We start from the raw sequence: 23,228 nt of genomic DNA on the forward strand, positions 1-23,228 counted from the left end.
ACTAAGCTCATCTGCACATGGATCCTGCTGAGATGAGCCTGCTCACCCACACCTGGTGCAGAGGGCCAGGGCCCTGGGGTATTTGTGGAGCAGGTGCAGCCCCTGCACTGTTTCAGGATCAGGTGAAGCCTCACTGCCGAGTCCCTATACCAAAGGAGGTGGGGGCTTCAGGCTGATCTCCCATCTCATTGTAGCCAGTGGCCTATGCTCCCCACTGCCATGCTGGAGCCACATTTATTTATTAATAAAATTTGCTGAATTTTGCAGAATTTTGAAACATTGTGCAAATAAAATTTTCTGCTGCATAATTTTAAACTTTTTGGGGCAGAATCCCCTCAGGAGTAATTATATAAATAAATCACTGGATATAGTTAATATTGGGGGTCTTGAAGGAAAAATGTTGCACAGAACCCCTCGTCACTAACTACTGTACTAATACCTATCTGAAAAGGATACTAGGGATGTCCAAATCTAAGGCATCACATTGTTAAAATGTACTCCCGAAGTCATTCAAACTAGTTGCTCTAGATCTGTTCTTCAGCTTGTCAACTACATTTTGACACAAAGGATCAACATATCAGAAAGACTGATACTTGTAAAATAAAAAAAAGTAAAGAACATACCTTTCTCCTTGTTTACCCCCACTTTTAGGGTTGACAAAAACTAAAAGCGGATGAGTTCCTGGAACCGGAGTGATCTAAAAGTAGGGAATAACACATGCATTCATTAATGTTGTATGTTGCCTTTGATTTATCCTACAACAGACAGAAAGCAACAAGCTTAATGCAAACTCAGGCTGTGCTCCTGTAACTGTAATCCAGTTGAAACAATTCCACAATTTGCAATGATTCCCTTTTGACTGAGTTTTTACAAATTGTGTCATTTATTATTCTCGCTCTGGCATACTGTTGTGCTGCCATTTTAAACATAAGTTCCATTGAAATCAATTCAGCATTGGCAAATATAAACTATATACCTAAATAAAGGATGTACACATCTGCTGATGCAAGAAATTAATTACTTTGATCTGAGAGAGCAGGTATATCCCATGGCAGAAAAGCAATAAAGAAAACACAGTATCTCAAGAAAAAAGTGGTTTTTTTAAACAATTTAAAACTAGCATTCCCAGTCTTTTGGGGTATGTTTTCAGCCAAGTCTCCAGGTGTGTCTAAACCTAAACTATGTGAAATGTTGAACCTAAAGGTGATGTCACAAGATGATCAGTATTTTTTTTCATGTTACTAACCCTCACTAATTGAAATGGCATAAAACCATGCTTTTTTAAAAAAAAGTATAGCAATCAGTACCAGTCAAAGATAGAAATACTAATATTGGAGAAATGATTGCTCTCTATCTGCTTCCCCTCCCTCAGTTGGGGATGTAACATAACAGATATTGACATCAGTTTTTAGCTTAGATGCAAAACTATCACCACCTTAGTAGACAATATAATTGCTCTGCACTTTCAGATATTATGGGGCACATCCTCAGCTGATGTAAATTATCATAGATTGATTGACATAAATGATTTTATGAAAATATTCACCAGCTGAGGATCTGATCTTGTATCCTTTTTCAATCCGTTAAGCAACAATTTTACATTAAAGTTCTCCAGACCATTTTATACAAACATTACATGAAAAAACACCTTAAATGAACATTAAGATTGCAAAGTTGAACACTCACAAGTTAGCAAAAGCCAGAATTAAGAGTGTCCCTGCTCTCAGCTGTTGTATCTGATCCCCGTGGCAAAATCCTGTTCAGCTCCTGTAGCTGTGGGCTGGAGCATACTCAGTGCAGATGGCATCTTCAGGGAGTTTTTTTTGCTAAACTCTAGGAAGTCTCCATTGAGTATGTACAAACTGAGATTTTTCAGAGGTTTATAAATTGGCCAGATTAGGTTGATTTTTGATGGAAACAGCAAAACGCACATACCGAACAAAAAATTCGGTTTCTCTATCAAAATTCAAGTCCTTGCTCCAAAGTACCGAGACAATAGTGCTTCTAAATGAAGTAACTATACTTTTTTTTTTAACATTGGCAAAATAAAGTATTTCTCCTTAATCTCATTCTCTGAAATGGTGAAGTGTCAGGCAACCTTACCTATAGATAGTACTATCAGTTCCACCTATAATTATATACAAAGTGGATCTGATTCTGATCTACTTTACACCAAAGTCCAGTGAAGTCACTGTAGTTACCCAAGTGTAAAACCAATACAACATCAGAAGCAGGTCCAACATACCTATACAGAGTATGCATTGGATGTTTGTGCATCAGTATACTTTGGATATAAAATTGCAGCATATATTAAGGATTGTCATATATTTATTTCTTATCTATAATTTTAATCAATTTTAGTTGTTTAGTCCAATTCCAGTTATGTTTGTTCCTGTGAACTAAGTGTAAACCAATGATACTCATTGTGACAAAGATGGACTACCTATCTGAAATCCCTTAGGACTCAGGTTAATTAATGAGACTCATCTTAAGGTTACACATGATCTATTACTTCCTCTAATTAGAAATAATAATCCTGATCATTATGCTGGTTAGCTAGAAAGAAGCAAGATTAATGTGCTTAACTATGATTAATAGTCTTCTCTAAGTAGCACAGATCCTCAGTGCCACTGAGTTACCTGCACTTTCTTCTGTGATTACGTTTTTTTCTTGATACTTTTCTAAACAAAAAAATAAATCTCATACATGCAATTATTTCTCTTTCAAAGCTTTTATATTTCAAAGTCCAACTACATTATCATAGGTAAAATTTCCTGGACCATCTAAATAGCCTAATAATCAATTTCTATTCTATTCCATTCTGAAAAAAATTAGGTCTCTTTCAATTAATTCCTTATAGCTTTTCTAAATGACTTTTCTAAATAATGTAGACATTTCCAGATAATTCAAAATGCAACCTGAGATTTAGACTAAATTAGTGAACATTTTCATGCCTTAATTTAATTTAAAGAAGGCCTTCCTGAAGTTACAGAACAGGTCACTTAAATTATCTGGGCCCAATCCTGCAGTAGAAGTCTTGCCATTGTTTTCAATAGAAGACTAGATCTATCTTTAAAATGAGGACAATATTACTAATCTCACAGAAATGTTGTGAAGCTCTGTTAGTGTTTATATAGTGTTTTGAGAATATAAAACAGTAAATAAGTGCCAATTATTAAGTTTTCTGATCCAAATATTTGTCTTCCAAGCTAAACTGCCTGAACACCTGTTTTGAGTAAATTACTGATGGCAGTTTCTATATTTTACAGGGAGATGGTAAGATTATAAAATAAAATTTTTGTCTTGGATTATTATTGATCCAAAGTATAAACATTTGTTATCTAACTGTGTAATTAAGTAGTAAAAATACACATTAACCTTAATTACCCAGCTACAAAAATTTAGCAACAGATATCTTTATACAGAAAATTAGGACAACAATATGAATGGACAATTTACTATATTTACTGAATTTACTCAAATCTGAGTCCTTATATAAACATTGTTAGGAAGAACTATAAAATAAGTTCAAAAATTAAAAGCCTCACAGATCTGGAGAATCTCATAGATCCACAGACTTTACGACCAAAAGGACCATCATGATCATCTACTCTGACCTCCTGCACATTACAGGCCACAAAACCTCACATGTCCACCCTATAATAGACCCATAACCTCTGCCTGAGTTACTGAAGTCTTCAAATGTTGATTTAATGCCTTCACATTATAGAGAGTACATCATTTACTCTAGTTCAGACTATGCTGCAGAGGAAAGTGAAAACCTCACAAAGTCTCTGCCACTCTGACGCGGGGAGAAATTCTTCCCCGTCTCCATATCTGGCGACCAGTTAGACCCTGAGCAGATGGGTGAGACCCACCAGTCAGAAACCTGGGAAAGAATTCTCTGTATTAACTCAGAGCCCTCCCCATCTAGTGTTCTATCTCCAGCCATTTGAGGTATTTGCTGACAGGAGTCGTGGATTGATCATATGGCATTTTAGGCACTCTCATCATACTATCCCCTCCATCAACATACCAAGTTCACTCTTGACATTGTGACAAAGTTCCTCCTCTACCTTGGTGGGTCCTGCGCTTATTGGTAGATTTGCTCACCTCAGTGATCTTCCCCACAGTCTGGGTTAACTTCTCCTGTGTCTGAGGTTTGGGGGGAACCCAGGCCCGCCCTCTACTCCGGGTTCCAGCCCAGGGCCCTGCGGATTGCAGCTGTCTATAGTGCCTCCTGTAACAGCTGCATGACAGTTACACCTCCCTGGGCTACTTCCCCATGGCCTTCTCCAAACACCTTCTTTATCCTCACCACAGGACCTTCCTCCTTGTGTCTGATAATGCTTGTACTCCTTTGTTCTCCAGCAGCACAGCCTCTCACTCTCAGCTCCTTGCGCTTCTTGCTCTCAGCTCCTCACACGCACTTCCTCTCCTCTGGCTCCCCCCCCCACCTGACTGGAGTGAGCTCCTTTTTAAATCCAGGTGCCCTGATTAGCCTGCCTTGATTGGCTGCAGGTGTTCTAATCAGCCTGTCTGCCTTAATTGGTTCTAGCTAGTTCCTGATTACTCTAGTGCCGCCCCTGCTCTGGTCACTCAGGGAACAGAAAACTACTCATCCAGTGACCAGTATATTTGCCCTCTACCACACTCCTGTACCCCACTGGCCGGGGTCTGTCACAACATACATTAGGTTTTTGCCCCCACCATGTCCCTTCAAAGGCTGTTCCAGAACATCACTCCTTGGATGGTTGGAAACCTTTGTCTAATTTCAAACCCAAACATATTGATGGCCAGTTTATATCCATTTGCTTTTGTGCCACATTGGCCCTTAACTTAAATTACTCCTCTCCCTCCCGGGTGTTTATCGCTCTGATGTATTTATAGAGAGCAATCATATCTTCCCATAGCCTTTGTTTTCTTAGGCTAAACAAGCCAACCTCCTTAAATCTCCTATCATAAGATAGGTTCTCCATTCTCCTAGTCATCCTAGTAGCCCTTCTCTGCACCTGTTCCAATCTGAATTCATCTTTCTTAAACACGGAAGACTAGAATTGCTCACAGTATTCCAGATGAGGCTGTGACAGGTTGGACCCCTTGAGATACCACTGAACCCGCCTCTTATGCCAGTTTGAGTACCCTTTTTTACCTGTCTTGCTGAGTCAGGCTATTAAGCCTCCTCCAACACACCCAACTGCAGAACGAAACAGCCACTGAGATCAGTTCTGGGAAGGCTCAGTTTAAGGGACTTTCCCAGCACACACATGTCCACCTCCATTGGAGCGCAGACCTAAAGATATATTATAAAATCCGCCTCTTCTCTCAGTGTGGAAGAAGCTATGCACAACTTCTCGCCCCTGCACCACCCAGTTAGAAGTTACAGAAACTGGGTTTAATAATAAACAAAACAAATTTTATTAACTACAAAAGGCAGATTTCAAGTGGCAAAAGGGGCAGTAGACAGAACAAAGCAGATTACTAAGCAAATGAAAAGAAACACGCAAGCTAAGCTAGTTTCACTAAAGAAATTGGTTACAAATAGAATTTCTCACCCTAGATATTGCTGAAGGCAGATTACAGGAAGTCTTGAAAGGCAACTGCACTGGTCTCCCTCTTGAGACCTCAGGTATTATTACTCACAAGCTAGATGCTCTTTTAACCAACCTTGGGTTCAACCCTTCTCCCCCACCCCTTTCAGTTCTTGCCTCCCAGTGTTTTTCAGTGTCTCTTTGGGTGAGGAGGCAGAGGAGACCCATGATGATGTCACTCCCCTGCCTTATATAGTTCTTGTGCAAGGAGGGAACCCTTTGTCTTCTAGTGAAAAACCAGTGGCATTCCAAAAGGAGAGGAGGGGTATCAAGTATGGGTGACTTGGACACCTGTCTTGCATGGCTGTGGCAGCCATAGCTCATAGGCTGTCTCCAGCATCCACAGGAAGACTAACTTCTTTCACAGTCCATTATCTCTGATAATGGCCCATTAGCCCTATCTGGCTTTTCCACTGTTGTACCTGAAGGGCTGGTTGGGGTTGAGACCCAAAGTAACACATTTGAAATACAGATACGTAGTTAATATTCCTAACTTCAGATACAGAAATGATACAGGCATACAAATTGGATAATTATATTCAGTAAATCATAATCTTTCCAAACATATCTTACATGAGCCATCTTGCATTAAGTATATCTCAGTTATGTCATATATGTATCATAAGCATATTTTCATAAAGAATATGGAGTGAAATGTCACAGAGGCCTCACTAGAGCTTTGTACAATGGTAATAACACCTGCTTTCTCCACTGATGCATGATGCATCCATTTCTCCACTTCTCCTGATGCATCCTAGTATTTCTTTAGCCTTTTTTCATGCCCACACCATATTGGCAATTCTCAGTCATCCTGCAATTGACAAGGTCTTTCTCTGGCTTTGTTGCTTCCAACTGATACATCCGAAGCTTAGAGCAAAAATTCTTGTTGTTAGTCCCTAAATGCATGACCTTTCATTTCGTACTAGTAAATTTCATCCCATTTCTATTCCTGTTTTAAATGTCATTCAAGTCATCATGTGTGATATTCTCATCCTTCTCTGTATTGGCAATACCTCCCAGGTTTGTGACATCTACAAATTTTATTAGCACACTCCAACTTTGTGTCTCAATGTCATTATGAAAATGTTAAAGAAGGTTGGTTCCAGGACTGATCTCCACTGGTAACCTCCATCCAGCCTGACAGTTCCCCTTTCAGTATGACCCACTGTAGCCTCCCCCTTTAACCAGTTCCTTACCTATCTTTCTATTTGTGTGTTTATCCCCATCTTCTCCAATTTAACTAATGATTTCCCATGTGGAACTGTATCAAATGCCTTACTAGAAATCCAAGTGGATTAGATCTAATGCATTACCTTTGTCTAGAAAATCATTTTTTTTTTAAGATAAAAAGATTGGGGTTGGTCTGGCATGACCTTTTGTAAGGTCATGTAAAACCATGTTGTATTTTATCCCAATTACCATTTACCTGTGTGTCCTTAACTACTTTCTCTTTCAAAATTTGTTCCAAGACTTTGCATACAATTGAAGTCAAACTAATGGGACTGTAGTTTCCCAGACCACTTTTTCTTCCTTTCTTAAATATAGGTACTATATCTGCAATTCTCAAGTCACAGGGCACAACCCTGAGTTTACAGATTTATTAAAAATCCTTGCTATTGGGTTTGCAATTTCATGTGCCAGTTCCTTTAATATTCTTGGACGAAGATTATCTAGGCCTGATTTGGTCCCATTAAGCTGTTTGACTTCCGCCTTAGATGTAGTAATTTCTGCTTCCATATCCTCATTCCCATTAGCCACCTGCTACTGCCCCCCAAACTCCTCATTATTCTTACTAAAAACTGAGGTAAAATATTCGGTTGGAAGTTGGACTACACCTATATTATTTTTAATCTCCACCCATCTTCTGTCCTTAGTGGTTCCAGTTCTTTCCTTGTTTCCTTCCTATGGCTAAAGTACCTTTTATTGTTGGTTTTAATTTCCTTTGTAAACTCCAACTCTTCTTGGCTTTTGGCAGTTCTCACTTTTCCCCTACACTTTCTGACCTCCAGTGGGTAGCTTTCCTTTATGAGCCATCTCTTTTTCCATTCCTTGCAGGCTTTCTGCTTTCTCTTAATATTTTGTTTGAGAAGCTTGTCCAGCTAGTTTTGTTTGCAACTCTTCCCTACAAATTTTTTCCCCTTGCTTGGGTGAAGGCTCTAGATAGTTTCTGCAAGTAATTCCAAGCCTCATCCACATTCAGATTCTTGACTTCAGTCCAGTTAACTTCCTTAACTAATTCTCTTAATTTTTTTTAAAATTGCCCTTTTAAAATCAAGGTCCCCAGCTGCAGATGTAATTTTAGATTACACTGCATTAAGTCATGATCACTCAAACCAAGGTTGCCCTCTAAGTAATTCTCGCTACTTATCAATACTAAATTTAAAATAGCATCCCCTCTTTTTGGTTCAGTGACTATTTGGTGAAGAAATCTGTTTGCTATCACATCCAGGAATATCTGGGTTCTATCATTATTAGTAGCACTTGTCCTCTTGTCTATATCTGGGAAATTAAAGTCTCCATAATCACACAATTCCCAGCTGTATTTATTTCATTAAAAATGTTAAAGAAGTCTCTGCCCTTATATAAACTGGATCCTGGAGATCTGTAGCAGACCCCAAGCATCATCCCACTGTTGCCTTCTTTCCCAAAATGATTTAATTTTATCCCTTACACCAAACAGATTTCATTTAATCCTTATACCAATTCTAATTTCTACCTCACCATTGGTATATGATACTACTCCACCATCTTTACCTTTATCTCTATCATCCTGAGCAGCACATACCCGTCAATACCTGTATTCCAAGCATGACTACTATTCCACCGTGTTTCCATTATCCCTATAATATCTGGTTCTAGTTCTAGCATTTTGTTACCCAGGCTCCTTGCATTGGTGTGCAGGTATCACAGGTGTCTCTGCTTGGTTTCACCCAGATCCCTTGCCCAAGCAGGTACAGTTATTTTACTGCCAACTACTGCAGCATTGCATGAGGAAAAAGGGGGACTTTGAAGTACACAGGATGAACCAAGCCATTTAAGACTTTAAAAGTTAAACCAATACCTGAAACTGCACCTTAGTGCTTCTGAAAATTCCAACGGAAACACCCTAACAGGCTCTAAGGTGCCACTATCTTCCGGTTGTTTCCCTGACCTACTACTATAAATTGAGGCTCATATGAACAAAGCCTCCGCAATTTTGCCTGCAATCAAGCTTGAATCCTGGTAAGAAACATGGTACTACTCTACTATTGTTCATATAGTTCCATGTGTGTGCATGGTGCTTTACAAAATGAAAAAAAAATAGAGTCCCTTCACCATGTATCAGATAAATGGAAACACTAAGCTTAGTGTTATCTGCAATGTACGGACAACATAGGCTGTACAATCAGCTACTGAGGGGCCTGAATCATGCTTCGGCCTGGTACTGGTACATTTTTGTGGCTAAAAATATTTTAAGAGCTTCAGAAGTTCCACCTGTCTCATTCTAGAGAGCTGAGAACCAGGAATGAGAATCTTGCACAGATGACATCCTTAGAGAAGGAAACATTTGCATTTTTGTAAGGTAAATGGTAGTATTTTCCAATACTTAGAAGTATTGAAAATATTCATATCGTACTGTAGGAAATGGTTCCTTTTTAAGGTTGCTTAGTGTATTGTCTTCTCTTAATCTATAAATGCCCATATAAAATAAATAGAACAACAACAACAACCACCATACCTGAAGTCCTTGTCCATCTACAGTGACAGAATTTGCTCTTTGCATCTTAGTCCGTTCTCCCAATTTGTTCATTTGCTGGAGGCAACTCTTTTCTTTTTTCACAGTTGCCTGTCTTTCCTAGAAGAAAAGTACAAAAGGCAATTTTAACATGGAATGCAAGTTTACTTTAGCTGACGGAGTGGAACCACGTACTAGCTTTTCTACGAGAGGCAAACATTCAGATCCCGCATTAGCGAAAATGAGATCTCGGTCAAGTCACTATGTGATGTTGGGATACTTCACACAACATCTATTTATGTGACTAGATGTGCCATAGAGACTAGGCAATAGATAGATGACAACTGCCCAATCACAAAACAAATGCAATGGTGTGAAAGATAATCTGACATCGTATTATCCTCATCTGCCAGGTCTAGGTTCTCTAATGTGGAAGTTAATCACATAAAATCCTAATAATTTAAAATGAAATTCTTTAATAGATTACTAATCGCTAGAAAACTGTTTCTGATGCAGGACAGACAGTTTTTTGAGGGCACTTTCATTGGGTACTGGCAAAATATACTCATACTTTCAGGTACTGTAATAAACTGACTATATAGATTTAAGAGAAATCTTTTCTTTTATAAAAGATATATCTTGGGGAACAGGGAAACAATATACAGAGAGCATAGCTAACCTACATTAGACTTCTAAGAGGCTGGCAACTTCTGATAAGATTGATGTATAGGGCATATGGGTGGGTGAAAGGCAGAGAAGACATAACTCTTTAGAAAGACAAATACTGTGAGATTTGACAACCAGATTTTCAACTGTTTATCAACTAGTTTCACCAAACTTTGTGATATCATTGAAATTAAAGAGAGGAAGAATTCTACTTGTTCTCTGTATTATTCATTTATTTTTCTATTTATAAAATAGACTCATCCTGTCCTTTTTCACATGTCCACAAAATACAATGCAAAATGATATGGCAGATCTTGATTACTTAAAATCTGTGTCCCCAATCCTGGGCTGTGCTCCATTAATTTTATATCACTCCAGATATGCAAAGGGGCTTTAAACTAGCCAGGGGATTAGACTAGCACAGAACTACCTCAGCAGGAAACCACATGAAGGGCACTTTTGTGCCACTAGCCTCACTCCCCCCAGCTGTGCTCAATAAGCAATGTATTAAATGCCACAGCTTATGTTACATACTGGGGCAAATCAGTCCCTGGGGTACTTGCAACAAAGGCAATGGGGTTTCACTGCAATTATTTTGTCCCATTCTTTCTAAAGGAGTTTAAACTAATTAGTAAGAGATTTTGACACAGATTCTCTGGCACAGCTGAAAGACATTCAGCTTAGTACAATGCCTGAACAGCACTATTGTTATTGGGGTTTAGTTGGCGGGCAGCAGTGGCTTTATACCATCATTGTGTTCCCAAAATCAGGGGCTGGGCAGGGGTTATTCTTGCCCTGGCAGAAATTAGTGCTCCTAGTTGGCTCAGGATGCTCTAAGTTGTACCTGGCACCTATGGCCACAAAGAGACCTTTTCAGTAGCCAGGGATTGCTGAAGGACAGTAGCATTCTGACCTCCAATAGGAGCCTACAGGTGTATAGCACAAAACAGATATGGCACTCTATACTTGCTGGATATTTTCCCTATACAGGGAGAATCTTCAAGAGGCCAGTTAAGTTGGCCTTTTGAAAGTTTTGCATTTCTGTGCCAGTACGATAGGATTATAGTGGGCTGGGAAGGGGCTCCCTGCACAGTCCATTGTTTACCCTCTGGCACTTGGGGAAGGTTTCTGAGGCAACAGCACAGGGACGGAGGATTGGCTCCTCCTCTTCCCTTCCCCTTGTGAGAAAGGAGGATCTGTTTGGAAAGACGGCCAGTCTCTCAGATAACCCCTGGATATTCAGCTCTAAGGGCTTAGTCTCCCAGAGTACATTACCCCTTTGTGGGGTTTAACTTTCTACCCCTCTTCCTGGCACATACTGCTTTTCTGACAATCAGAATGGTTTGGGGTTTAGCGCATCTTGTGACTGTTTCCTCCTCTGCTGAACTACTTCTGTTACTCTCGGTCTCTGGGTGGAGCAGCCTTCTTCCTGTTCACCACCCCTTCCAGTGGTAAATTCCCCCTTTTAATCTGCTCCTCCTTCAAGGTGCATCTTGTTAGTGTGGAACATGCCCAGAAGAGCTTGTTAGTCTCCTCCATACCAGTGTGAGGACATGCCCCTTCACAGGGCCCAAGAATCTGGCACGTAGCTTAGTTGTTTTAAATATCAAAGTACATTTAATGCTTATTCAAGGGACAGATTAACAGTGTTGGCCAGGCATTGTACAAGCTTACCTGAACAGCCTTGGCAATGTACCTCAGCACTGACCTGAAAAACACACACACTCTCTGTGTTGCCCCTAACACTGTCAACAGTGCATGGCTTTTATGATTTTTACAAACTGGGACCAGGATGAGACAATCAATCTGATTTTGATATTTTATCTCACACAAGAGTTAAACTCAGGTATGCCTTGCATAAATCCACTGTGCCACTCACTAGTATTTTTTAAATGGGAAATCTGTTAGTGCTATGAGCAAAGAGAGACAATTTCAAATATTAAAACAAATTCTGCATAACAAGAAACATTCTAAACAACTTTGGAAATAATTATCATCATCATCAATCACTCAAAAATTAATAAGAATTACATAAAGAGAAAATACCCGAGTTAAGTAGGATTTTGTAATATCTTGATGCAAAAGATCAAATATGGCTATTGATGTTGCAGTATTTTCAAATTTCAAAACCATCTGTGGCTGATATACAAAAATGGTTTAAGGACAGAAGTCAGGGGATTGGGGAGAATTCAAACTCTAAACAGTGTTAAACTGAGCAACATATTGTATAGTAACTCCAGAATACTGAAGGTAAGGGAAAGGGGTAAAATCCAACATATAAAGGGGAAAATAATTTTAAAAGAGAACAAATAAATTATTTTAAAAAATAGGTCTATTCCTAATATGTGCTGTTAAAAATCTCTTTTTACACCATGCTGTTTCTCAGAGAAAAAGTATTTTTACATTGCTGAGAACGGTCTTGACAAAAGCGATGTTTACCACAATGTACAAACCTGCTGTTATTGATCATTCACAAACTAGAAGCAGCAAGTGATGATTACCTCAAGCACAGTTGTTGTTTTTTTTAATCCCAGCATGAGACACAGATAACAGCAAAGCCCCTCAGTTGGCACTATGGCTGATACTTCCATTTCCAGAATCATCCTTTATCCAGCTTGTATTACTTGTGGTCTGGGTTAGAGAACAATTTGCCTAACTGAACAAGAAAGCTTCTCCTGCAGTTATACTATAAAATTTTTCCACACACTAGAAACAGAAAAATCTACAGGCTTTAAGAGAAATATAAGAGTTTTCTATAGCATCTCTATACCCTATAGAATATAATGGAAAAATTATATTCCTGCTATAGAACTCCATTAGAGGTTATGAAAATCTACAGAACAGACATTATCTACTATAATCTATTGTTTTACAGTGATTTCTAAAAAGTATATTTATTTTGTATTAACTTCTACAGGACTTTCTCACCAGGGACTGCCTCAGTGAATCCAATGCCTGCTTCAAAAATGGTGTTGCAATACATCCACCAATCCCAACTGCAACTCTAAATATCTCAAATGTACAGAACCAAAACAGTGTTTCTCTGTTATGGGCACCTGCTGTCACTTTTCCAAGTGATGGTGGGGTCACATTGCTGGGGCAGGGATGTAGTGGCAGAACCAGAGCAAGTGGCGTGCTGCAGTGTGCTTAGGATCATGAATTGCCTTATTTTGGTCTGACGTACACAGGCTACCCTATACTCAGCAATCTCTGTACTTCCTGCCACCTAGCTTAGATACAGGACATATAGGACACCAGAGTATGTCACTGGGTGCCAGAAGAGTGTTGTCTCTGTAATGTTTTGGAAAGGGCAGATAAGGGACTGTCCACCTTCTATCCCACACTCCTGCTGCTAGGCACAGGATTTTTGTGTGTGTTGCACCAACAAGGATTTGGCTCATAGTATAGATAGTATAGTATACTATGACCTACATCTTGACTGTTTACTCTACATATGCATTAATACAAATACAGAAAGAAATTTACATTTCATGGCCAAAAAATCTTCTCTCAGATTCCCTGGCACTGATGTTTTGCATACGTCTATCAAAAAAAATCTAAATGAAGGTTCCTTTCTAATTACAATTAAAAAGGGATATTTTTTAAGAATTAGGATATTACTGTGATATCCAAGGTTTTATTAGAAATTAAAAATGGCATTTTAAAGAGATAATTTAATAAAAACATTTCTGAATAATGGTGCACAACTTCTAAATTAATGTTAGGCAAAGCTGACACTTAAATGAAATTGCAAAATGCAGACATTTATTTTCAAGGTGGGAGACATTTATACTGCAACTATGTTCTATTCAATGATTTTTTTCATTAGGACATATAAAATGAATGATGTAGCTGTAAATTATTTTGTCTGATGGACATGGGTGAGAGTTACTTAATGTAACACTTTAAAAAGTTAATGTACATTTTGATGGCTTAAGGAATCAAATTGTTATGCTCTTCTGTCCATTCTTCAGATTGATAACATTCAAAACAACCCTTGTTATACCAAGTGAGTACTCTAATTCTACACATTTTCCCTCCTTTCATATCCCTTTTTTCTCCCCCTCACATTCCCTACTTTGTCAAACTATCCTTTGGCTGTTAGATATTGAGTGATCCAAGTTCCATCCTATCACTCCAGGGAGTTATTTGTTGAGTACCATGAAGCACTGCCTCCAGATAAGGGAGAAAGAATCTGAAACTGAAACAGGGCTTTTCAAATGACAGTGTACACTTCCACCACTAAACCACTAGGCCAGCCCCAAAATGCACTTTATTGCAAGAAGAATGTTGCAATATCAAGACCCTTTTACACTTATGTATATGTGGACACCTCTATGTTACGCACCTCAGGGAGTGAAACTCCTAAAGTGGGTAGAGTCTGTTGGAAAAAAAAAACAGTTTCAGCTAAAACATTAGAACAATGGGAGATGGGAAGGGAAATCCACTAAAAGGAACATTAAATTACAACAGTCATGCTGAACAAGTAATCAACAAATAAGTGAGCTGGTTTATTCCTATTACTGACACACTTCCACAAAAGTATATTCTCACAGCATTATGGCTACCACATCACATGATTCATATTTCTGAGAATGAGGCTGGAACACTTGGTTACAGATTCAGAGAAAGAATGTCTGTGTTGCCTGAAATAGTTTAAAGAGACACCTTTTGCTTCTTGTAAATATTTTCTTCTTTTTTTATCCTTTTAATTTTCTGAATCCTAGTCCAAGGCCAGGAGAGACTGATAAACAATCTTTTTCTACTAATTGGTTAAGAACCTATACAGTGTGCATGTACAGAAAGAATTTCTGTTTTCTGTTGATAGGCAAAGGTATACACTACTACACCTTTTAAAAAATGAAATTGTGACATTCACAAATATAGCTCTGTCTACTCCCACTAAGGTGTGCAATAAACTGTATTGAAGGCACTTGACAGAGCAAATAGATTCATGGACATCTGATCATCAATCTCCAGAAGCAGAGCATAATTCAGCAAAAGCTGACTCTGTGCCATAAGCATCTTGGAACTGACTAACAAGGGTCAAGGAAACATGAGTTACCCATTTATTGTGAGAGCTGTTTTATTACAAGCTTTCCAATAATATTACACAAACATGAATGAGAGTAAGAGCCAGATCAAAGATGGGAGAGATTGTTGACATCCACATCTACAGATTTTTTAAAAGCAGGCTGCTCTAATCTTGCACCAGATGCCCTCATTCCCAAGGGGAAATGCCAGCAGCCCAGGATCGACCATGTACCTGGACATTTTGACCAAACCTCTTTCCCTTAGATATATATGCCTATATTGGAGGCCAGGAGAGGGGACAGCCTCAGAGCTACTATGGAGGCTCTCTCTATGCCTCCCAAGGTTTCCCTCAGCTGTCTGGTTATGTTAATATGAGACTGCTTTGCAACAGGAGAGTACCACAAAGCAGCTGGGCTGTACTGGTGAATGTAGCCCAAAAATAGCACAGATAAGTTGTTTAGAACATTTTCTCTATCAATTACTCTTTCCCTTGTACTCTATTGTATAAGCTATTTTGAGAACAAAGCTATCTTTGTGCAAAATATGGAGTCTGATATTTTTGTTAAGTGTTTAGCTATCAAATTTAAAAAATAAGAGAGTCCTACTAAGATCACAAACTGATTTTTTTTTCTTGTGTTCACATTTCTGGACCATTGGTGCACTTCTTGAGCGATTGAAGACAGTTGGCCTTTGATCTCACAACTCAAAGTGCACTCAAAGAATGCATCAACAGCAAGGCCCAAGACAGCATGGCTTATTACTTACATTTAAAACCTAAAATAAACGTATACCATAGTAGCTAATAATACATGATCTTCTAAGAAAGAAGATACAAACTGAAAAAGTAGATTTAAGATAAACGTGTATTAAAGTCCAATGGAAGATGATCTGAGAAACAAACTTAGGAATGGATAACAGTGATGGGGAGGGCAGGCAGCAAGTTATAATTCAAAATGATTGAATGTCTGCCATTTCAGTTTATCAGCATCTTATTCATTTTAACATTGAACTGTGTTTGCAATACAGATAATTAGTTGGAAAGATACTTTCTTTCCTCCAGGACAATTATTAATTTCAATCTGACTTCAAAGAAATGGAAAAGCTCTTGCTGTGGATAAGGACACCATTGTCTTTCGACTGTTTTAGATTTGCAGAGAATTGAATCTGAAATTTCATATAATGTGTTTGAGGAAAATACCTCTCTCTGTGTTTTAATCTCAGTTTCAATCTCAGTTTCATTATATGGTGTGCAACACTATTATATAAATTTTGCAGTGCAAGAACATACATAAATAATGCTTACTAGTGTAAATGAAAGTTACTTAAATAGGGAGAAATCTACCCCTCTGCAGAAGCCTTGAACAAGTCCTATGACCCACTTAACATCTTTTTTGATGGTTTAAAAGGTGCTTTTGAGCCGACTCTCTGCACAAGAGTGAATTTCACCCATATACTATACATGAGAAGAACAAATGAATAGCCTTAAGGTTAAGGCACAGGAATAGGATCCAGGAGAACTAATTCCCAATTCTGTCACACATTCCTGTCATGCCATTGCCAAGTCACTTACCTTTAATATGCATCATAAAGCTTGCTTTTATAATGTGTATTTTTATCAGATAAAAGAAAATCTGAATTGATTTATGCAAGAGAATGTAAAATAGGGTGAGGTATTCTAAGGTTTCTATTGCAATAACTTTTGGGAGTAACCAAATCACTCAGGAATGGCCCAACAATGACTTAGGCAGATAATCCTAACTACTGGCAATAAACCCCCCACACCACCACATGCTGACTTTATGCTCAGTTTGCTTTATGGTCAATTTTATCCATTTTATTTCTTTCACTTTTTGATACAGCTTAATGTCACTCCACTTTTTCTTTTTTGAAATTGATTAGTTACTATGGAAACAATGATCTGTGGAGTTTCATAATATACCCCATGTAAAGTCAATGTACATAATGGTTTACAATTTGTACCTTGATTTGTAAAAACAAAGTTTGGATTATGGTTTTTAAGATCACTTATATGGATTGAAGTAATTATATGCAGTAACTCCAATGAAGTAAATGAAGTTTCACCAGAGTGAAAGCGGTAAAAGTGACAGTAGAATCAGATTTATTATGTATAAATCATATTGTGTGATTTGGTTGGTTTGTTGTTACATAAAGGAACATACATGATTTAGAGTGGATAGAGAGAAAATCTTATTATTATGTTACTTGTTTACACTGATAGAAAGAATGGTGTGATTGTACATTGATAAAATGAAACAGAGAGAGAAGGCACCAAAATGGAGAAGCCAAGATGTCAGGTAGCCTTACTCCTTTTTTGCTTCTTATAACAAGCCATATTGTAAAGAGGGAGCAGCTTTTCTTTCTGATTGGAGACTCACTCATCCCATTCCAATACTCCATTTCTAACCTGATTATAGTCTAATTCTATACTCATGCTAGGCTAGGATTCAATTGAGTTAAAGATTTTTAAACTCACTGCCAGTCATCTTTATCATGAACTTTCATTATGTGCATGTAATTAATTGGGTCCAATGAACAATATCAGCACTGAGTTATAGACTTTTCCCCCCACCATATAATTAGAATATAATTACCCACAGGATATCAGAATGATGCAAAACCTTTCCTCTAAATGTGCCCTCATTAGGAAACAAGTCTCAATGTACATTTATTCAATCAGTGTGAATTAATTAAAACGTTACTGAAATAAAAGAGGATAGCAATAAAGTGTATCTGACATCTATTAAAAGACTATCACTTGAGATCTGCATGCACAGTTTATAACTAAACTCATTTAAGTCAAGCAAGAAATTTCACCATACAATATACAATATGTACAATAAACTGGAACCGTGAATATGGCCTATTTTAAAGTAGACAAAATATGTCTTATTAAAACATGTAAAAATTACAGAAGAGCCACGTACAAAGTGCTTGATCTTTGTATGATATGGAATCATGCCAAGTTTTCTGTGTATCTATATAGTTGTTTTAAAGAATACACAGTGCCAATTCCCAAAATGTGTGTTTTCTCCATATTTTTCAGCTGAGAGCTTTGCCTTCTGAATGTATGGGCAGAATCTGGTAGGCCTCGTTTTTAATGTTTTGAAAGATACTTTGTGTCTGGATGGCATATTTGAATTTAATGTGTTCCTAAACCCTGCTTCTTTAATGGCTGTTAGAGTCACATGTTAGAGGTAACAGTCTTGCATCCTCTTTGGGAGTAAGTGCTTTTTTTGTTTGTTTACATATTTAACAATCTTAACATTTTACTGTTACTCAAAATTGGAGGTTTTATGAACCTATATGTTATATCAGAGCTTAACATTATTATGAAGTACTTTGGATATGTGACAGAGAATGTATCTCTGAAAGCCTGTTGGTTACAGAGAGTCAGGTCATGATCCTGAAAGGTATTCTCCATGAGTTGCTCCATCAGCTTGATGGCAGCTCCACTGAAATCAGTGAGGTTCTATGTGGGTACAGAGGTCTGCCTACGCATTGCAACTTGCAGGACTGGGGCTACAGACTGTAACCCCTTTTGCAATAATAAATGCAGGGCTATGATGTGTTACAAAGGACATTAATTCACATTAAGGAACATATACATCATACGGAAAGTTTGTAAAATGGCCTGGGTGAAATCTGTGATCTGATTTGCTGACTTACTAATATGTAAAAAATAAAAAAGCATCTTGTGCTATTTTGAATGCAAAAGAGTACATTTTAAAAATACATAAAATTAGTTATTTGATACCATTGTAATTCACAAACAGCAAATGGATTTATATCAAACTTTCTCGAACACCTAATTTCTGTGCTGAGAAGCATAAGAATTAAGACCAAAGGACAGTAGAGGAACAAAGTCACAAGTGACCTAAAATAAGGAGTTTAACATGTCATGTCAATCTTGTATATAGTGTTGCTCACAGAGCACAGGGCAAGATTTTATTTACTGTAATATCAATGATTATTAAGTTTATCTTAGCTGCTGCCTGTTTTCATCTCTTCCAGCAGGCTGGTGATATTCAATCCATGTAATAGATCTGGATAGTTTGCCCCCTTTCAACTCTACCACCTCTTCCCCCATCCCCACCACCACCACACTGCCAAACTTCACTGATCATTGCATTGTCCTTATTGTCTTCCAAACAGCATCAATCTTCTCAGTGAAATTCAATGATATTTAATATTTCATAATCATTAAATTATTGTGAAAACAAAAACAAATCATAGCATCAACACAGAAATGTAGGACTGGAAGGCACCTTGAGAATTCATCAAGTCCAGGCCCCAGCGCTGAGGAAGGACCAAGAATACCTAGACCATCCATAACAGGTGTTTGTCCAACCTGTTCTTAAAAATTTCCAGTGATGGGAATTCCGCAACCTCTCTTAGAAGCCTATTCCAGAGCTTAACTAACCTTATCATTAGAAAATTTTTTCTAATATTGAACTTAAATCTCCCTTGCTGCAGATTAAGCCTGTTATTTTTTGTCCTACATTCAGCGGACATGGAGAACAATAGATCAGTCCTTTTTATAAAGGCCTTTAATATATTTGAAGGCTATTGTCGAGTCTCCTCTTAGTCTTCTTTTCTCAATACTAAATATGCCCCATTTTTTTAACCCTTCCTAACAGGTCAGATTTTCTAAACCCTTTTTTTCATTTTTGTGGCTCTCCTCTGGACTTTCTCTCATTTGTCCACATCTTTCCTAAAGTGTTCCTCCTAGAATTGGACACCATACTCCAGCTGAGGCCTCAAGTGTCAATTAGAATGTGACAATTACCTCCTGTGTCTTACATACAACGCTACTGTTAATGCACCCCAGAATATTAGTCTTTTTCATAACAGCATCACATTCTTGTATTTAATTTGTGATCCACTATATCCTTTAGATTTATTCCAGCAGGACTACCACCTAGCCAGTTATTCCCCATTTTGTAGTTGTACATTTGGTTTTTATTTCCTAAGTGAAGTACTTTGCACTTGTCTTTACTGGATTTCATCTTATAGGTTTCAGACCAATTCTCCAATTTACGAGGTCATTTTGAATTCTAATCTTGTCCTCTAAAGTGCTTTCAACCCACTCCCAGATGCTGTTATCCATCAATTTTATAAACACACTCTCCACTCCATTATCCAAGTCATTAATGAAAATATTGAATAGTATCATACCCAGGACTCACCTCCTGTGGAAACCCACTAGATACAACCTCCCCGTTTGACAGCAAACCACTGATAACTACTCTTTAAACAGGACCTTTCAACCAATTGTGCACTTGCCTTATAGTAATTTTATCAAGACCACATTTCCCTAGGTTGCATATGAGAATGTTATGCGGGACAGTGACAATGGCAATAACAAAACTGTAAGATTGCTAAAAAGGCACATGGTTGAAGGGAATGACCTCTACAAGTGAAGGAATATTCCAAGAGTGGCAGTTTGAGGTTTGAGAACCCAGGCTTCTAACTCTGCCTAGGGACCAATATACTGCTACCTTGAAATGAGAGTGATGCAAGGCTTCTCTCTTTCTCAGCCATTAGGGCTTCTGTAATTTGCAGGCCTTCCCAGACAGCCATGGTGGGAAAGGGGATCAGATACAAACTGCTTCATTCCCTCAAAAAAGGACAGATTGTGGAGGAGTCTGGCCTGCTGGCAGTCTTTCCAAGAGATAAAGAAAATCTGTCTGTCTGCTTTGAACTTTGACTAACAGATACCAACACCCAGGAGGGAAGGGCTATTTTCTTTAGGAGACCTTGATGCAAGAGTTTTCAGTTGGCTGTTGGCTCTTTGCCACCGGACCTCTGGGGAGAATCTGGGTTCACTGGAGGAAGGCCTAGGAAAATGAAACCTCCAAATAAGGGGATGATATTGGATGATCTCCAGGAGCATGGCCTTCTACAATGTTTATTTGCTTTTTCTTTTTATGACACATCAAATTTCTACTCACGAGCAATAATGAAAAAAAAACACAACAAAAACACTTTCTCTAGTGATCAGCGATACCAAAGTAGTGGACCAGATAAGAGATCTCCCCTCTTCCTAGTACATAATGTATTGTCTCTGAAATGCAACATTTCCACTGATGAACGAATGAATATGTTTACTATTGCACATTTAGAGGATCACGTTACTATGGTTCTTCCTGCATACAGGTGCTCACAGCTTTGCTGCAGTTATTGATAGAGCTGGTTTCATATTCACTGAAGTATTACATTCATCAAGAGCAATCTCCACAACAAAGGAAGTGGGAGAAACCAATTTTAAAAATTGTCAAGACAAACAACATATGCACTCTAATCAATCATATCCAGGAGGAATTCCTGTTACCCAGGTCAGTGATGTGCGATCTGTAATATGAGGGCACACAGTGCTCTATTACTACACATTTTTGGAAGGATCAACTGGGTGACCAAACATACTGTATTGTAAAACAGTAAAGTTTCCAGTGATATACATTGCACCAAAGGCAACCACCTTCTTCCCATGACAATGTACATGTCCAGTGCTACAATGCACTGTCCAAATTGATTTATCGGTATGTATGTTGAGTCAGATTTGTTCACTTTAGGTCACTAATATTTCTCAGTACTTTTACTCCTTTTAAATTTGCAGAATCAAAATAAGCTACACAAGGGTGAACTAGGTTTACGTATCAACAGAACTGTTAACTAAATTCCAACTTCAGGACAAAAGTCTGTCTCCTTTGCACTTGTAAAACACCATAGAAAAAAATGGAGTTGCACAAATGTAACCAAGGGCAAAATTTCACATGCAGAAGCTTTATTATTGGTGATAATAATAAATACTACTTAGGCATCATCTGAAATTCAAGTTGGCTTTCAGATCTCAGGCTGAGTTTGCAGTAGTGGTGTTTAAGAAAACAAAAAGCAAAATCTCTTTCTACACATAAACTTACATTATCTGCAATCAGTGAAACACAATAATCATGGAAATCAACACATCATTACAGATAATCTAGGAAGCTACCATTTTGCAATTTAAGTTACTAACACCAGCTTGACATAGCTTTGACTCCAATAACTGCAATGGAGTGATTCCTGATTTACATAGTTATGGGGTGAGACTCAGGCATTAACAAACAAACAGCAAAAAGAGAACACAGATAATTTACAAATCATTACAGACTATTTAATAAGCAGAAACATTTTTAAGGAAAAGTTTAGAGAGTTTAGAAAGCCACTTCTCCTAATTTTTCTGACAGCTGTATAGTTTCTCAAATTCAACCATTACTTTTTTTTGTTATGAAGTGTATTTAAAATGAAACGTCCATGTGCCCATGTATATCACATCTGTTATTAGCATTAAGATGATGATGCTGTGCCTTTCATAAGCATAAAAACTCAATTTAATGTATTAAGTTAGATGTTAATTCTGAAGGTCTCTTTCTCATGACAAACTGCTCAGCCTTTTTCAGTTATACCTATGTACAGTGTGCATTTCTTTTTCTATTTTCATTGAACTGAGTAATTGTTTTGTGGACAGTGAAATTTACTGTCCACTCCTGCAGAATAAAATACACCATAATGTTGACGCATAGCTTTCTGCAAGGCCAATGTCATCATTCTAGGTAACCTTCGGTTGAGATGAGAGACCTCAGCACTGCAGATATACAATGTGCATCCCAAGCAAAAACTGCCCGTAAGAATAACTTCATTATTCTGGGAAGTTGGATCTATAAAAGATGTAAAATGCAGAAATGTTCTGCCTATGCAATTTCTGATAAGTACAGCATGACTGAGTAATAAAACCTGAGTCAGCTTCAGTTATAGCATATCCTACAGAAAGTTCATTGTCACACGAAGGAAAATACAATACATTGAGAGGGAAGGGGGGAAGCATTTCTGCCTGTAAGTCATGAACTAGAATTATCTGTTTGGGCTTATATATTGCTGTCAAATTAACAAAAAGCTAAAGCAGTCAAACATTCATTCAGGTTGTTCCAGTGTCTCTGACACAAGGCTATATCAGAATAGAGCATATGAAGAACTCACCAGTACTATTGGGCAGATTGCCGTGGGTGGTAAAATATGGTCCTTCAAAGGGCCACAGTCGCATTCAGGCTTTAGATGTGAAGCACATTTATTATGGAGCTGTGGGGAAAGACAGAAAAATAATAATCACCACGGTATCTCACTAGAATATTTCTATGAAGAACCTGTGCCCTATCTGGAATAGC

General features: G+C 38.0%; 1 protein-coding gene across 6 annotated transcripts in view; it reads right to left on the reverse strand.

The window, feature by feature from the left end:
• Window positions 1–23,228, reverse strand: part of DGKB (diacylglycerol kinase beta) — a 565,198-nt gene that overhangs the window by 322,177 nt on the left and 219,793 nt on the right. For 5 of the 6 annotated variants that reach the window (XM_030550690.1, XM_030550689.1, XM_030550688.1 and 2 more), the window contains exons 13-16: window positions 23,044–23,142; window positions 14,321–14,353; window positions 9,310–9,426; window positions 624–697 (exon numbers count right to left, since the gene is read on the reverse strand). In XM_030550690.1, coding sequence (XP_030406550.1) covers window positions 624–697; window positions 9,310–9,426; window positions 14,321–14,353; window positions 23,044–23,142 — 323 coding nt within the window. The remainder of the gene's footprint in view (window positions 1–623; window positions 698–9,309; window positions 9,427–14,320; window positions 14,354–23,043; window positions 23,143–23,228) is intronic. The other variant, XM_030550691.1, reaches the window with a different exon arrangement.

The sequence above is a fragment of the Gopherus evgoodei genome, chromosome 2 (assembly GCF_007399415.2).
Source record: "Gopherus evgoodei ecotype Sinaloan lineage chromosome 2, rGopEvg1_v1.p, whole genome shotgun sequence".
NCBI lineage: Eukaryota > Metazoa > Chordata > Testudines > Testudinidae > Gopherus > Gopherus evgoodei.